The 18,011-nt window shown below is 36.1% G+C and overlaps 1 protein-coding gene and 1 long non-coding RNA gene across 2 annotated transcripts in view; one reads left to right on the forward strand and one right to left on the reverse strand.

Moving 5' to 3' along the window:
* The window catches only part of MEOX2 (mesenchyme homeobox 2), a 65,194-nt gene extending 56,838 nt beyond the window's left edge, over positions 1 to 8,356 (reverse strand). The window contains exon 1 of the mRNA XM_060157110.1: positions 7,563 to 8,356. Coding sequence (XP_060013093.1) covers positions 7,563 to 8,076 — 514 coding nt within the window. The 5' untranslated portion in view covers positions 8,077 to 8,356. The remainder of the gene's footprint in view (positions 1 to 7,562) is intronic.
* A 1,675-nt stretch (positions 8,357 to 10,031) lies between these two features.
* On the forward strand, positions 10,032 to 17,245 carry LOC132524273 (uncharacterized). The gene is made up of 3 exons (XR_009541837.1): positions 10,032 to 10,166; positions 15,844 to 15,981; positions 16,452 to 17,245. It is a non-coding gene; the product is annotated as an uncharacterized LOC132524273 (long non-coding RNA).
* The last annotated feature ends 766 nt before the right edge of the window (positions 17,246 to 18,011 follow it).

Genomic DNA, 18,011 nt, shown 5'->3' on the forward strand with positions numbered 1-18,011 from the left:
AGTAAGTTTTTGACGGCACAATTCTATTTTCCTGAGCTGTGTATTTTAACTAACAAAATAAAATCAATCTTTTGTGACATGTACTTGGTATTCATTGTTTATTTGATAAGAGTCATTGGCCATCTTATACATTTTTTTAAACTAATAAGAATACACCTCAGTTTAGTTTGCTAATTTTTCAGGAGGCTAAGAATACTCATCCAGAAGTTTCCTGTGCAGTCTAGAAAGCTGTAAGAAGCCGCCTATACAGACACCGAATATATTTCACCACTACACTTGCAAATAACTATCATTTGCAAAAATAAGTTTTTATTTGGGTGTTATTTCTGGCAAAGCTTTAAGGCTATATTTTCAAAGAGCAAAACTCTAGGCCTTTAAAATTCTACTGGCATCCACCAACCCAAGCTGGACTCTCCTCTAGGTTTCCACAGAGCCTGAGAGAGAGATGACTTCATCTTAATCATTTTCTTGCCCACAGTCATGTAAGATAACTGGGATTGTTTTTTTTTTCTTGCAGCATTATAAAATCTCTTGAAATGTGTGGAGAGAAAAACAAAAGAAAACAGAAACTGCAGGGAGTTGGCAGATTTGATTTTACGACTAGCACTGATTATCAGCTTCAGCCTGTTGGACTCTCCACACAGCCGTATATGCTTCAAACTTAATATTCTATTTTGTAACTAGAACACTTCACATCATATTATCGTCTCTAATTGGATACTTTAGTTCAGATGATCTGTTACAAAGAAATTAAATTTGAAATTCTATTAGTGTATATATACATTTATATAAATAATTATTTTTAAATGTTTATTGTATTTTATTTTTTTAACACCTTTATTGTAGTATAATTGCTTTACAATGTTGTGTTAGTTTCTGCTGCATAACAGTGAATCAGCTATATGTATACAGTGTGCTTTAAGTGTAGCTGCCATGTCCTAGTTAATTCAGCACCTTCACTGTTTTTTTATACCATTAACCTTTTTATTAAAATACAGTAGGGACTAAAAACTATAAAAAATAAACACCTTATGTTCACAATTTCAACCAATACAGTCTATCTAGCTTCAAGAAACATACCTATAACATCTTAGAAAGAAGGCTTATGAAAACAAACACTAGGATATTTAAATGTTGGCTTGGCCAAAAAATTCGTTCGGGTTTTTCTGTAACATCTTACGGAAAAACCCGAACGAACTTTTTGCCAGCCCAATACATTTGAAACATTCTAATCGAATTGATTCTATGGAATTTTGAAGAGCAACGATTTCTGAATTTAAATCTTTAAACAAAACCCTAACATTTTCGCTACTACGAGTCATTACCTACTAAACTTACATTTGCAATAAAACTAAAAACTCCAAGGATGTAAGAATTAAGTCACCAAAATACACAAATATTTTAGAACTATTAAACTTTTAAGGAAATGATAATTTTGAAAAGTAACGTAGGTATAATATCAGATAAACTGAAGATTAAATTTATTAATTTTTAAATCTATATAGTATAGAGAGCAAAGTAATTATTTTTGAGTTTTCCCCATACAAACCCCTTCCAAAAATGTGTACTTATTAGTACAGATTTCACCTGATTTTTCTTATTCGTATGCACATGGAAGAGATCAAAAAGCATATCATAAAATAATTTCAGAGCCCTATGAAAATCAATATTCCAAATTTGTACCAAAAAGTACACAAAGTACCAAATTTGGTACCAAAAAAGTACCAAATCTGCAGGCAGTAACACGTTAAATTCAGAAATATTATATTGCTGTGGAAAATGTGACATTATAAATAAAGGTTTCATGGATAAGGGGACTTTAATTGTATATTTCAAATTCCAAATATAAAGGAATATTAATAATTGACCCAATCAATTCCAAATGAAGGTATATTTTTACCAAGTAATTCTCAGTTAATTTAGTAAGAAGTATTTCAAAAGGTTTTAAAAAGAAATATTACTCTGAAGTATGAAAAAACATCTGAAATTTATACAAATGGATTAATAGATATATTATTTATTACTTTGTATCATAAAATACTATCTAACACAATTCCTTAAAGGGAAAATAAATTCCTTACGTTTCTGTAATGTAAGTAGAAAATCATTAGAGAAAAGGGGATCCAAGTTAAGTTACTTCTGCCTCTACATAGGTAATCCAAATTGAAGCCTGGGATGTAAAATGACCTTTACTATTTTAAGTTTTACTTCATGAGAGTAATAAAATATTCTACAAGGTTTCCTCCAATTGATTTTTGAACCTCACTGATGACTATGATTTAGAAGTAGTGTGGAGAATGAGAGAGTGTTGTAACTCATTTTTCTTTATTGTGTTACTCCATCTCTACTTGGGGGTTTCAGTTTGATACAGCTATTCCAATAAATAATCATAAAGGTATCATAACAAAAATAGGCAAAATGTTAGTGTTTGATTTTCTTTATAAACTTTACAAAAAGCTTATTATTGATAACTAAACCATATTAATGACTAAAACACATGAGAGAAATAAGTTGTGAGTGTTTTATCTTTTTTTTTTAATGAAACCATTGAAATCAGTCACCAATACAATAATCCAGGAAATGTAATTTACCTGGCCACTCAATAATTAATCCTTCTTATTTTATGATTACAATCAAGTGGGAAAGAATTCTACTCCTGATAGTCTTACTTCACGTGCTAATATATTTTCCTCACAAAATTTTTTATTATTATAAAAAACAACATGGCAAAAATACAAAAGAAATGAGAGATAAATCATCCACAACTCTTAAGTCAACAAATACCAGTTAAGGAATTCCTGTGTGTATTTTATTTGCTAATATCTTTTCACCCTTATCATTTATCACTCGTAAATGTTTGTAATAATTGTAGCAATTCTTGGGGAAAAAATCTCACTCTTAAATTTTAAAAATAAATTACTGAAGTGAACACAGTCTAAAACTAAAATATATTATAACACAGCCTAAAATTAAAATATATTATTGTATTATATTGTTTATTTTCATTTGAAATGAAAATCTAAAAAGACATCACAGTTTTTGTGTGTTTCTGGCTGCCATTTTTAATACAGTAAATAACGAAATTTCCCAGCACATATATATTTTAATATAGTAAAGGAATAAAACTGGCACCATTACTAGGCTAAATACATGTAATAGGTTTATATGTGGGGATTTTTTTTAACATAAATCAGCTATTAATTCACACATAGGTTATTTCTTAAAAAAAAAAAGTTAATTCTTCTACTAAATATAGAATTAGTCTCTCAAGTTTCTCTGATTCTAAGGGGATGGGTTGTCCCTACTGTTATTTTATTTTTGTTTAAAATTAATTTCTTAAGACTGTTTAGGTCTTATAATAAAAATTATATTATAAATTACAACGCTGTGATGAAGGGTCTATGTTTTCAAACACAGACAAAGTAATGTTTAAAATATGTTTTTCAGTTTATTAGTGGCGATCAGCTTACTGTGTGCCAACATAATGGTTTCCATTGATAATTACTGTAAAAAAGATTAAAATTTTAAATACTTGGTAAAGGCTTTTTAACCCAAATGAATGTTTTAGCAGTGTCATGTATTACATTTGATGCTTTTCCTTTTCAAATCAACTATAAAGATATTTACGGAGAAATGGAAACTATTTCAGTATTTATTTGCATTCTTCCTTCCATCCATTGCTGACTTTCCACAATAAAGCGCCTTGATTCTAAACGAGTTGCTGCTCTTGACTTTTGAGCGTAATCATTTGAGAACACTCATGTAGGTCAATGGTACTTAGCAGTTTTTTTTATCTCAGGTCATCGTTTAAAAATGTTCACACCTAAAATTAATCTACCACTCCAAGAAAAAGACTGAAAATGGTACTTTTAAAATTCCATAGATTCGAGGCCCTTAATTTCTTCAGTACTGTCCTATAATCATCTATATCCAAAACACTGTATTTTAAATTCTAAAGCAAATGCTAAAAAGTCATCATCCAGCAACACAGAGATGAATAATAAAGTAACTTTTTTTCTTTCAGAAAACATGACGATAGAAATATCAAGAAAAAAGTGTAATAAAATTCTAGAGTTAGGGTAGGTACGACACTACTCGGTATTTTAATTTCTAGCATATTAACATAATACTTGTGTATCATTCTGCAGAGCCAGGCATACAGACAGACATAATTTGACAACAAGTATTTTATGATCTTGTAGCTATAATAAAATGTTTACAATTTTACAAGAATCTGATTCAAAACCTTGTAAAATCACTACCCCCGAATCACTCCCTTCCTTTTTGATATAATTTTGATTTTTTATAAAATTAATTAATTTGAATATAAAATACTTACATATTTATACTGTATATTACCTGCATAAAAACTAAAGTTAGATTGATTAATCTATTTTGGTGATATTAACTGAAAGTAGGCAGTATTATACTTATTACTACATTGCTTGGTGAACAATCAAAAGTAACTGAAGCTAAGTAATTCACACTATTTATAGACATTTTTTCAGAATCACCTGCTTTCTATAGATTGTTTTAAGTACAGTTGTAAAGTTTTGATTTTTAAGAGTTGCTTTGAAGGCATGGCAGATGTTGGTTTTGCTAATAGTGCTGGAAAGCACAGCAGGTTCAAAGTTGCAAATATGCTTAACACATATAAAAAAATAGTGTGATTTTCTATTAAACTTCGTTGTTTTCAATTGTCAGTAAACTATAGTGGAAGCCTAAAGTCCATAAATATTTGCTTCTAGACCCTCAAACTTCTTGAGTTTGTATATGCGTGTGTTCATCTGTGTTTGGGAAGGGGAACACATGTAAATGCACACTGGAAAATGTTACATATTGTAGTTTTAGCATCAGTACCATGGATAAATATTGGGGTTGTTTTCCAGGGCTTAAAATTCCATTAGAATTTCACACAGTCATACACACATACACATATTCATACAATCTGGGTATGAGATGCAAGGATACAGAATTTTGGTTCCGACTTTGCCCTGGGTTTATGTATTACATTTACTCTCAACTAGAAATACACAGAAATTATAAACTGCCTAACAAAATATAAATGGTCTCTATAATGCATGATGTGAGTTTTGTCTAATACAATTTTAAAATTTCAAGAGTGCAGAAGTTACTTTAATATAGTTTTTTGGAAATACTGAAACATTAAAACTATGCTATAAGTAATGAGAGATATATGTGTTAACAATATACCAATATTACACTGACTTTGTACTTTGCTTTAGTTTCTGCTAGCTCAAGATGCCCTTATAATAATATGAAATGAAATAACTGTGAACATAAATTATAGAAGACCAAATACAATATCATTCCAGGAAAAAGCTACCTTGAATTTAAATCTAGCTAAAGACCTAACAAATATTAATTAACTAAAATATTGAATTTGGCTAATTAAATTTTATTTTCAAAGAGTATACAGATATTTAACCAGAAACTATTGTTATATTTCTTTTCAGATAGCCAAGAGTTCTTTCAAAATATCCCATCAAAGAAAATGTTCATTCTAACTCCCCAGTGATTCTACCCTTGGTGATGGCTAATTGTATTTCCCGCTCAAGATGTAATCTATTAATACTTTATGTAGCTGATGAAAACTTTTGTTTTTCTTTCCAGGCCTTTAATTGCCAGCTTCAACATGAAAAAATAAACGTATTTTGCTATATGGTTATTTCCCACCAAAGGAGGGTAGCACTGTTAATATAACCAATATTCTTAAGAAAGTTGTTATTAAAATAATTGAAGGGAACCAGTTCTTAGATCCCACTTTCCTTATTTCTCCTCAACCAAAATAACATATGCCTATATGAAAATTCAATTTGCCCTGTGAAACTTAGGTGCATTGGTTCAGTTGAGGCAGCATATGAAACAATCCATCACATAGGTTTCTCACTGCAGAAAGTAAAATGAACAGTAAGAGCTTCTGGTAAATGCTAAAGTGCCGCTAACTAAACTGACCTTGGATCCTCTTATCCCAGAAAAGTTATATTGATATCAAATGCTAACTCTATAAAATGATCTCATTCTAAAATTGACTTTTTTTTTTCTAATGAAGATGGAAACCTTGCTATGATTAACCTTTTAACTCTCTGTCTGAAGGGTGTTTCACTTATGGTTAGTAAAAACCATTAAAATGAGTGATACTGCTGGCAACTTTCTTGGATATTAACTAATTTGTGATGGGGCATTAGAAGTTCACCCGACCTTGGAATGTAAAAGTCAGATTTTAAGTCTGTGATAGAAGAATCCATCCCATACTAACGCTTAAGAATAACTGATACCATTGCTGCAAAAGAACATGAAATATGCGGCTCATTCATTGTCATTCATGTGGGATCTCACCTAAAGCATTATAAAGGATAGACATTTTTCAGTCTTTCAAACCAATATCTGGAATTATCTTCCAGGACTGTTAAACCAATTCCGCAAAGAAAGAAAATATGTAAATATTATATTAAACAAACGACAGCTTACGAAAAGACGGAACGCAGGCTGCACTATAGTTACAGAAGAAAACTCACAACCTCCTTAATTATAAAGCATCTTTTAACAATTTCATAAGGATACGGATAGGTCAGGGCTTTGATGAGTTGCCTGCAAAACTTCAGTTTCTCTGGACTGCTAAAATTTAGTTGGCAGCCTCTGCCTTCAGGCATCCGCATTCAGTAAGGTTCCCCTTTTTGCGTGGCGGCTCAAGTTATCCCCACGTAGGTCTGTGCCTCCTGCGCACACCCTCCAGTACCAGCGCTACCCGGGTTGCTGTTTGTTTCCCAGTACTTGTTTCCGATAATACTCACCTGGAGGAGAATTTTACTTTCCACTTTAAAAACTTAGATTTTCTTTTTGGTTAGCATCACATAAATACAACTACTATTAAGAATCGTCTTTCTTCAAGGGTCTGAGCATGTATTTAGTTAAAATTCTCTGACATTCCTTAAAATCCTCTGAATTCCTAGACTGTCTTCTTCCCCAAGAAAGGGAAATTTTTACCATTTGGAATAGGGTGCTATTTAAAGAACTCTGAAATCAGAATTAAAAAAAAAAAACACAACGAAAACTTTTTTCTCATATGCTCTGCCAAGTTCCATTGCAAGTTCCAACTATTGTGCAATAATTTGGAAATCCAGTTAACGATGGGAAAAATCTAGCCACTCAGTCGGGAACTTGCAATGGAAAAGTCAAGGAACGGCACCCGCACGCACGGCCAGCGGACGCTGCATCCCAGGGTGCAATCCTCTCCCCATCGCTCAGATGGAAGGTCACGCTTCGCAATCGATTTCACATACTTGTCACTTGTCCTTTTTTCTCAACGCTCTGGTAAACTAGTTTGAATCTTGGAGAGCTTAACGCAGTTGGCTGAGTGTTGCGCTCGGAGAAACACGTGCCCCCAAAATAAAAGGACCAAAGCAGCCTCGCCGAATTTGGCGGCGAGGAGCCAGGGAGGAAAGACCTGTACCATAACGCCCGCCGCCTCACTCTAGTGCGAGAATCTTCCCAGTCATCTCTCCGCCCCCTTTCGCCGAGGGTGCCCGGCGCGCCCTTACCTGAGCTATCGCTTTTCCTCTTGCCGCCACTTCTCTTCTCCGCCTCCGCGGGTGACAGCGCCTGGCGGCCGTAGTCCCCTGGCGGGCACGCGGCCCCGGTCGGGGTGCTGGAGCCCAAGCTGGAAGAGTTGGAACACAGGACCGGCGGGCTGCTTCCCAGCTCCGGGGGCCCTCCCGAGTCCGGCTGGAGGCAGAGGCTGTGCCGAGCCGCGCTTGGCGGGGAGGACATCTGCGGGAGGTGCCAGTTGGTTTGCAGAGCCTGGTGCTGCTGCTGCTGGTGGTGGTGGTGGTGATGGTGGTGGTGGTGGTGGTGCCCCCTGTGATGCTGGCTGGCAAACATGCCCTCCTCGTTGGGGTATCCCGCGATTATGCAAGACGAGGAAGAAGTGGAGAGCTCGGGATAGGACATATGGTCAGATCTTCCATGGAGGGCGAGAGAGGACTGGGAGAACGGGTGCAAGCCTTGCGCGGTGGCGTGAGGGCTGCGCAGGCAGCCAAAGAGCGGGTGTTCCATAGCATGCAAGTCTCGGGTTCCAGGCAGAAGACTTCACGACGGTTCCAAACGCCGCCACCCTCTGTTACTTTTCCCTGGAAACCGTGTGACTTTTCCCCCTCCCAAAGCAATAGCCGCCCGCGTTTCAGCAGAGCTCGTATAATCCCGGTCCTGAGCCCTAGCGGCCAGTCTCCTTTACATATAAACACTCGGACCTGGAGGAGCTTCCCTCCGAGCTACTCAGATGTTAAGAGTAGGAGAGGTTGAAGCCAAAAGAAGGTGGTCCCAGAGAACTGCTTTCAAGGGGAAACGGCTCTGAGAGGTTATAAATAGAGTGTAACGTGAGCTGGGGGCTGGCTTAGGAGCCCAGTGCTGACCACATGCGAACTCCCTCCAAAACTCCGGCTCAGTCCGCGCCATGCGCTCGCAGTTCCACTTCCTATCGCCGGCTGGACGCACGCAGCGCGCCCACGCCCGCCCGCCCCTGCCAGCAGCCGGGACTGCAAGCGGCGCGCCTGGCGCCTAAACCCGAGCCCCGGCGGGCAGCGGCTCCCTTTCCCACTCCGTCGGCCAGGCCGCGCCGCAGCGCCCCCAGCCCCAACCCCGCACCCAGTGTCCGACCTGCTCACTGCTCTCATGAAAGGTGTCTTGTCAGTGACCCCTGGGCACTGTCACCTGCAGGAAAGCTTGGGCTGCGCCTAACTGTGGAGGAGCACGAAAGGAGCACTAGGATTAAGGGAAAAAGACCAGAGCTAGTCTGGCGCGCGCTCAGATAAGTTTCTCAAACTTCACATCAATTCGTGCCCTGGGCGCAGGGGCACTCCTAGCTTTTTACAGCCGGTGTCTGTGGGTGGGTTGTTAATGGGCTGGGACGTCAGATCCGAGGATGCTGGGAAGTGACCCACGAGCAAAGAAAGGGCCATTTTCGGTGCTGCAAGGAACGAGACCTGGTGGGGTGGTAGAAAGCATGGGGCGGTGACAGTTGCAGATGTCCTGACTCTGGCATCCTCACCTGCGGTGCCAGGTGGGGTCCTTTCCTCTGCTTTCCGCAAATGTCCTCCCTCCCGATTTCCTAGTCCCACTCCATTTCCTAGCCACTTGTCCACCAAGAAGAACGTTTCCTGGATCAGGAGTATTCCGAAGCGCTTACGTCCCGGTCACAAGTGAAGTGTATATTGCACGCACATTTCCAGTCTTTTCCCTCAGGAGCCAGCCCACGTCCCCTTGTTTTCCTCCAGAAACCCATCTCTCTTCCGCTCAAAGATAAATCAGCTAATCGCACCCCTCCCCACCCCCCGCCATGGTTCCATTTACTGAAAAAATATTGCACTTCGGTATCCCTTAAAGTTCGGGTCTCCCTGGTTACAATCTTGCATCATAGAAAATGAATCAGAAAACTTTCCACCAGTAAATTAATGCGAGCGGCGGCTGGGCTTTGATACCGTCACATGCTTGAGCGACGACACCGTCTGCTGGGGGCCAAGTCGTTTACACAAGGTAAGCACGCCGCCCGCTCATAATGAGCTGCAGGAACAGACGCATCATTCCTGGGACGTGTCGCATCAGGAGAATATCGGCGCTCACCTATCCCGCCCGGGACCCCAAATGTGCCACCAGCAGCGTCGCCCTGTTATTTTCATTGTCTCAGGTGTCCAGAGGACGGGGACCAGGTCTTTGAAGTTGTTAATGGGATTAATGGGTACAGCAAACTGGGCCAGACATCTGGTTTGAATTAGGAAAAAGTATTGATTAATCTTTGAGAAATGTCACCAAGGCAGAACCTTTTCCCTAGCCCCGTCCCTCAGGCTTCAGCCTGACCATCTCCCTTTTCTTTTAAGTTGTCCTGTAGAATAGTGGCTTTGCAATAAACCTTTACATCCGTGTGAAAGTTCGAATTGTTTTCCAGTGCTCAGAGGTGGGATAGGGTGGGGGTGATCAGGAATTCTGAGATTTGTAAGCGCTGCTTTCTTTAACGGAAATTGAGCCCTATTTTGAGGGAAATTAGTTTTGCAGACTTCGTTTAAAAAAAAAAAAAAGCTAAAACTTTTGTTCACCAGCTGCTCAACTTTTCAGTCTGGGTCTGAGCTGGAACCTGCTGCAAGCGTTTGACGGTAAGGCTTTCTTTGCCGATATGTTTTGGGAATCTAATATTGTTTTAGATTTCGAAAGGGGGTGTTCTTCACGTTGCACGCTTCTAAGGGTTTTAAGCGCTCGCAGGATGGCGTCCAGGGCTTAGATCTTAAGAATGTTTCTTCCTGCCACTCCCCACGCCCTTGGCTCTTTAAGGATACAAAAGGAGGGGATATATTCTTCTAATATAGTCGGAATATTTTTTTAATTTTCATTGTGTTTATGGTTTCAATATGTGGTCTGATATTAAAAGTTAAAGTACAAAGAGCAGCACTAAACTTCCCAAACTCGGGTAGCTCCTCTACGGATCCTGGGTGAAAGCATTAAAGGCTTTATCCAAAGAAAAATTTAGGCAACCACCTCCATAAAGTCACCAGAAATATTTATATAATACTGTCTACTAAAAGTATTGTGGAAAATGTCAGACAAGACTAATTAAAAGATACACTTGATTTGCACACATCAATAAAAAACATCCATAAAGGTCCTTTTGGTTTGCATTACAGTGGTTTAGAGGGAGAGACACGAAAAAATAAATGGATTTGAATTTAACCAGTGTGTTGCAGGTAACCAGCAACTAGCAAACACACAGAAGTTTTCCTCTCCAGGAGCTGCCACTTCTCCTTGAACCTGCCTTGTGACTGTGCTGGCTTTTTTTCTCACTGTGTCAGATGTTAACAACATGTCCAGAAATTTCTCTACAACCTGTCTCAGGCAGTCAGCTGAGTGTGGGGCTAAAAGTCTGGTGAAGAAAAATTAGAAAAGATTAGAAAAGAAAGGAGTCTCTCTGAAAGGCACACAGTTAAAAGAAAGCTAGCAGAAAAGGTCTTTTTAAATGTAGACCCAAAACATATATCAGGAAACTTGATGTCTAATAGAAAGTATAATATAAGGAAAATGTTACTTGGAAGAGAAAAACTGTGATTCAAAGGAAAAAAATGTAAAAAAAGGAGGTCTTGATGCATTCCAGAATTAAATATGACTGGTTTGTTTTCTCTGAATTTCTAAATATATACTAATTATTCCATAAAGTTTTTTTCAGAAGTTTCATTTATTAGAATATTTGGAAAAACATAAAATATTAACTTTTATTTTCTAGGCCATAGAGAATTTTTTTTAAATGCAATAATAACAGGAAAAATCCTAGCATTTTCTATAATAGCTACATCAATGTCTACATCTATAAAACCCAATGTTGAAAGATGCCTTTTTACCTCAAACGGCTAATTTCATGGAGAATGGTAAAAATTACCAAATTTATTAGAGAATTTCTATAGCATTCATTTTAAACTATATACAGCATAGTATTTACCATATATTTACAATATACTTGTATTTCTGTGAAAAATGTTTCAATAATATTTTATGCAAGATTTTGATATCAAGCAGCACATTATAACAAGAGGCTGAATATATGAAAAATGTAAGCTGCTCATCTTTTGTAGAAAACATGATCAAAATTATTTTAAACATGTGCTAAGCTCTTTAAACTTGATAAATGTGTATATCTATGATTCCTTCTGCTTAATGAAATGATATTCAATAGTAAAGGCAGAGGTATTTTTTGATTAATATTTTAAGGGGAAAAGAACTTAAATTAAGCAAGCTGAAAAATTTATGTTTAAATTCTAAGACTCATGACGATTCTTTTAAGAGTTGCCATTCTTCTGTAAGTTTGTGACATGAGATATGATGGGAATAAAAATATTATAAATTAAAAATGATCTTTAGCTACAGATATTATACAATTTTATTTTGAATTTTACCTGCTAGATAAAATTGCCTTGGTAACATATAGTCATGATATATGAATTTAAGTACGGAAGATTATGCTGAAACCAGAATTTGTCTCTGAAAGTTTTGTTGAGAGTATAAATATTATTTCTGCTACACTTCTCCAAGAAATAAAGTCAGTTATTTTGAAATAAAGAATTTTGAAAATATATTAAAAGATGCTAAATACTCAATGGTAATTTATGTGATTTATGATGCGCTCCATTTTACAAAACTTTAGAATTGCCTTTCTCCAGGAATTATGAACTATAAAATTTAAGGAAAAATTTGGCTATTGCATGTTATTTAGTGATTCTATATATTTTATTGATTTTTTAAATAAATTACTAGTTTTACATAATAATTGGTGCTTTCACAATAAAATCTGCTATCCTTCTACATATACTAGAAGATATGAATACCTATTCATTACTCCGAAAAGTATAAAATAATATTCAGCATATTTTGTTTTTCTAATTTCTCTCTCTTCCTACAATTAGATTTATGATTTCTTTTAGAAATTGGTGGTTTTCTTCAAGTGTCATATAGTAAATAATGTGCTGAAAACTAGCATGAAATATAGAATATGACTGATAATATTAAATTTATGATTTAATTAAAAATTCAAAATATATGCAATCTTTCCTAATTCCAGTTGCTTTCCACATACATTTCATGAAGTTCTAATTATATTTTTTTTTGCGGGGGTGTTCAAATTAGGAAGACAATGACTACCTCTCAAATTTCAAAAACTTCTAACTGAACTTCCTTTTGTCCACATGTCTTAAATCCAGAATTATTCAACAAAATTACTTTAAAATGATGCATATGAGGAAAAATTACATTCAATTCCTACATCTTCATTTGCACTCAACTTGTATGTTATTTTTATTGATAAAGTATGCATCTTAAATTTTTATAGTTAAAAATTGCCTCCTTTACATATCTAAGATGTAGAGGCACACTAAAGCAAGACAGTTCTATAATGAAATGCTATTTATTACATTATATATTCTATACCATCAAACACATAAGCATTAAATTTCTATCCATATTTTATGGGAAATAAACCATTTCTCCCACGTCATAAAAAGCAATGTTATACTTTTAACCAGATTGAATTTAGAACAAGTTCATAAATCTTGGGGAAGAAAAATTCAATCAAAACTAAACAGGGGAATTTTAGGTAAAACCTTAGTCTTCTGTTTTAAGTTTTCCAGCTTGAAGAGTTTAACATGACTAATGTAATTTTGACACTATGGTAGGTTTTTCTTATGTGTTTTTATTTTTCATGCTTCATCAATTTGTAGCATGTTTTATTCTTACAGTATCTCTTTCATTGTGAGCCTGGGTTTATGATTTGTATCACTAAAAACCTCTGTGTTTTAGTTGTGCTGGTATAGCTTCCCCAGAATATTTAACTGCACACTACAATTTATATAATTCAGACTCGGCAAAGAAAGACCAGCTGCCTTTGATATCAACATTTTTGTTTATAGGGATAAAGGGAAAATTTTTTGCTTACCAAATAAAATGGAAAGTGAAGGCCAAATACAAGATGTCTTATAACAAAATATTTTTAAGAGTTTAATATTAGTACTTTGATTCAGCTCAGATTTGTAAAAGATTTTGAGAAACGATCTGGAGTAATTTTATACAAGGTAACAGACATATAAAAATGGATCAAAACAAGAATGAAAATGACTAAATGACAAATATCTGCTTATGCCTCAGTTGACCTAAGAAATTAGAAGGATGATCAAAGGACAGATTAGGTCAAGGGAAAACCAGAAGAAAGTATTTAACAGGGGGAAAGGCAGAGAAATAAGATAAGCTTAAATATGCAGAAAATAATTCTATATTTGTAATTCATAAGCCATGTACACTTATAATAATGGTAAAAGGATCCCAGGAACATGTTTTAGTTTAAGTGGAATTTTAAAAATAAGTAATCAGAAAGGTTTATGTTTAAACATATATGTGGCATTTATATTTTTGACAAAAGTAATAAAAACAAAATACTGTTTAAGAAACAGTTTCAAGTAATCACATGTGCATAATGTGAAATGTAGGTACAGATGTGGTCAATGCCTGGAAATGTGCAAGCTACTGAATGTTTGAGGTTCTGAATAATTGTTGCCTTCTCGGCTTACAAATCTGTAACCTGATACTCAGTGTAGTCAATTGTTTTTCTAAATTTTATTTATTTTTAAAGGATGATTTTTGCTAAGTTGGGGTACTAGTATTTGGGAAGGGAATAGCTGGTTTTCAACAGCTTTCAGTGACTGAGGGGGATAAAGAAAAGTATTGGGCTAACTGCATCCTAGAGCACTTCAAAGTACAAGGGAATCCCGGTAGAATAAATCACTAACCAGAACTCAGAAGGAATATCAGCTGTGAGCCCAAGGGCTCAGGATAAGGCAATTCCTCCTACCATCAGCTAACAGTTTTTGTTTTTACTAACAAGGAGACCTGTGATCAAAGTAAAGCTTTCTCCGTACTACATGAGGTATGAGTACCAGTTGAAACCTCTTCAACACAGAGTGGCTATAAAAGATACCCCCTGCTTGGCAAATTCATTCTGCATGAAACTTGCCTTATTACCTCAGAATTGCAGTTATCCCTTTTGTCAAATTTCATATTTCTAAAGACTAATTCTTGAGGGCATAAGTAACTAATGGACAGGAAAACAGTCATGATTGAAAAAGTCCAAACAACCTTGGAATACTTTATGATAAAATACAGTAAATCTTACTACTGATCTTGAAAGCAGGCTGCGTGAGTAGTGGGAAACCTAACAGTTCTTTTCTTTAATCTAGAGCACCTGTAGCAATCTGCAGCAGTATTTCTGCACATACCTTATTTAAGATGACTACATGTACTGGTTTCAGTAGGTGTCTGTGAAGACATACTCAAAGTCAATTTAAATAAATTTTACCCATTATCGAATACAATAACATCTCCACTTACTGCAAACAGCTTTAAGAATATTTATATAGAGAAATAAAAATAGCTCAATTATGACTTTCTAGGATAACTGTTACTTTCTTTTTTTCATAACAAGTTACCATCTGTCGGCCAGTAGTCTCTGTCAATTGCTTATGAGATGCTTGGATTCTTCCAAGTTTTGTTCTTAGTCACCTCTTGTATCCTGCATTATGCAGTTAATGATGTGATTTGATCAGAGTAAAGAGCTGAGTAGCTTTGGATTATTAAGATCAGATTTTCCAAAGTACATGGCCTACCACCATCTAATAGACCCTGCCAAGGCAGATGGCTCAGGCCCAGGTGGCATCACTTGGAATTGTTCTTCCAGGTCCAAAGATAAGCACATAACTATGAAACCCCACAAAAATCATCACTGTTGCATGTGTGGTGACAAAGCTAAATGGGTATCTTTTAAAAAGATATAAAGAAGCACATAGAAGCTTCTACGTGCTGTAAATCTGAGGTTGTTGAATTAGATGTTGGTGTTCCTCTTTCTGTAATAATACTAAAGACGTGCCAACCCATGTGTAGTTCTGTTATGCAGATATTATTTTTCTTAAATAGCAGGTGTTAAATCATTATTATGTGGCATTTGTGACCAAATATAACCTAGTCATTGCTAAAACAAACAAAAAAAATGGGTTAGGTTCCTTGCACTGTAGTGGCAATTCCAGTGACCCAAAATTGCTAAATCTCAACTTCACCTTAACAAGTCGCATGTCATTCTCTCTCTGAACTGCATCATTGCCAATCCAGTTTCTCCAGTCAGAAGTAGGAACTCACCCTCGACAAGCCCCTCCATTCTCACCATCCGGTATGCAATCAGTCATTAGGTAGAGTAGTTCCATCTATACCGCTTTAATGTTCATTAACTTTATCCTTCTCTCCATCACCAAGGCCATTACCTTACTGGGTGGCCTCACTGTTCTTAGTTGGATGACACAGGACTCTCCACTGCAATCTACTTGCCTAGAGCATCTCCAGAAGCAGGAGGGAGAATGGTTTTGAATCTTAGCTCTATCATTTTCTGACTCTGTGAGTGCATTCATTTGTTAACTCAAAAGAATATTACAATGAATAAATTCAACAATGTTTTGAGTGTGCCTAATACAATGCCTAACATAAACTTAATAAACGTGGAATAGATTTAAGTTAAATCTAGAGCTGTGCTGTTAAATACAGCCTCATGTGGTTATTGAGCATTTGAAATGTGACCAGTCTAAATTAAGATATGCTTTAAGATTAAAATGCACATCAGATTTCAAAGACTTCAAGTGAAATTAATAAACTTTTATACTGATTACATGTTAAAATGATATTTGATGGATATACAGGCCTAGATAAAGTACATTATTAAAAATCAATTTTCTTTCTTTTTCCTTCTTTTAATATAGCTACTAGAATATTTAAAATTACAAATGTGGCTTATATAATATTTCTCTTAGTGCTGATCTAGAGGAGGTAATTTAACTTTTTCTCTGTTTTATTCTCTCCCTCACAAATAGGTACCAAATTCCATATAGATCTGTCAGAATGATGTAAGACCTGAAATCTCTCTGTAAGTTGATCCTCTTGACCCCATGATTAGGAGCTTCACAATGTGGTACCACACCTGGAAATCTCCAGAACAAGACCTCAAGGAAACACAGGAAATCCCCGGAGTGGCAAAACATCCGACTTGAAGACATTCAATTATTTCTCTGTGCATCAGGAGCATCCCTGTTAATTATTGATATGCTTGAAAGAGTTTGTTTAGCAATAGCCCTTGCAGAAAAATAAAGAGCCGTGTATTATTCATGATGAACTAGACAATGCTGCCACAATGAGTTAACGTCTACATCTTATTCCCTTGGCAAAAGTTTAGTTCTTAATCCTGCAAATTTTGATGCAAGATGGTTGGCTCTCCAGGCAGATACTGACCTTGTGAAATAGTCATCTCAACATGTTCCTCCATAACAAGACTCCATAGCAGGGGAAGATGGAAGTGGAGGGTCACACACCTGGTCTTATACACTTTGATGCAAAGGTGATACATGTCATTTTTACTTACAGCTTGTAGGCCAGAACAAAGCCTAATATACCTGCAAGGGGTCTGGAAAATATTCTCAAGCACATGGCTGTTTGGTGAGCAGTAAATGTTTCCGCCACACCAGGCTTTGGCAGACTTCAAATTTGTTCCTAATAGGCCTAATTTACACCACTAACTGTATATCCCTTGAGTCTTCCTGGAATATTTTGTTAATGTTTTTCTAGCACAGTGTCTGGCACAAAGTATGCAATAAACATACTCAGCAGAACACTTAGATCCGTAAGTTTCACTTTATCTTTGGACTTAAGAACCCATGTAGCTGCTATATCATATCAGGAAAGTGTAACTGCAACTCTAACTGCAATGAAAATTAACAGATAAAATGCTCAGCCCAGCTTCAATTTTGTTTTGTTTTGTTTTTGATTTTTGTAGTTTTTGCTTTGTTTCTTTGTTCCAGAGCAGAAGTTCATACCTGATTGTCACTGGACTTAGAACAATAGTTGTGTCCACACACAATGAGAGTGGTTCAAATTCTTTGGGGAATTTGTCTTCAAGTATCTGAAGTCAGGTTGGGACACCAGTCTCTATGTGTAAATTAGGTTCATTCCCTTTCAGATGTTGTATTTTATTTTCAGTCAATACTGTCCATTCGGTAATGGTTCACTGCATAGACTTGAACATGACATTTTGGGCTGTGTCTTGTATTTGTCACTTACTAGCACTTTGTGGCCAGGTTAATTAACTTTTTGGGTCTAGGTTTTCTCATTTCTAAATAAAAATGTTTATTTCTATAATTTCATGTTGACAAACTAGCAAGTCAATCTAAGTCTAGTAAGTGTGTGTGTATATCAGTGATAGATATTGTTATCATAATGATAATTTTCATTATCATCTATCCTAAAGATCTTATTCTATCTAAAAAGAAGTCCCTGTAAAAATTTTTGGAAGTATTTACTTATATATATTTATTCATTCCACTATTTCCCCAATTAACACTCTAATATCTTAAAACATCTTGTCTTAAGACAAGATTCCA

The sequence above is a fragment of the Lagenorhynchus albirostris genome, chromosome 8 (genome assembly GCF_949774975.1).
Source record: "Lagenorhynchus albirostris chromosome 8, mLagAlb1.1, whole genome shotgun sequence".
In the NCBI taxonomy this organism is placed as follows: domain Eukaryota; kingdom Metazoa; phylum Chordata; class Mammalia; order Artiodactyla; family Delphinidae; genus Lagenorhynchus; species Lagenorhynchus albirostris.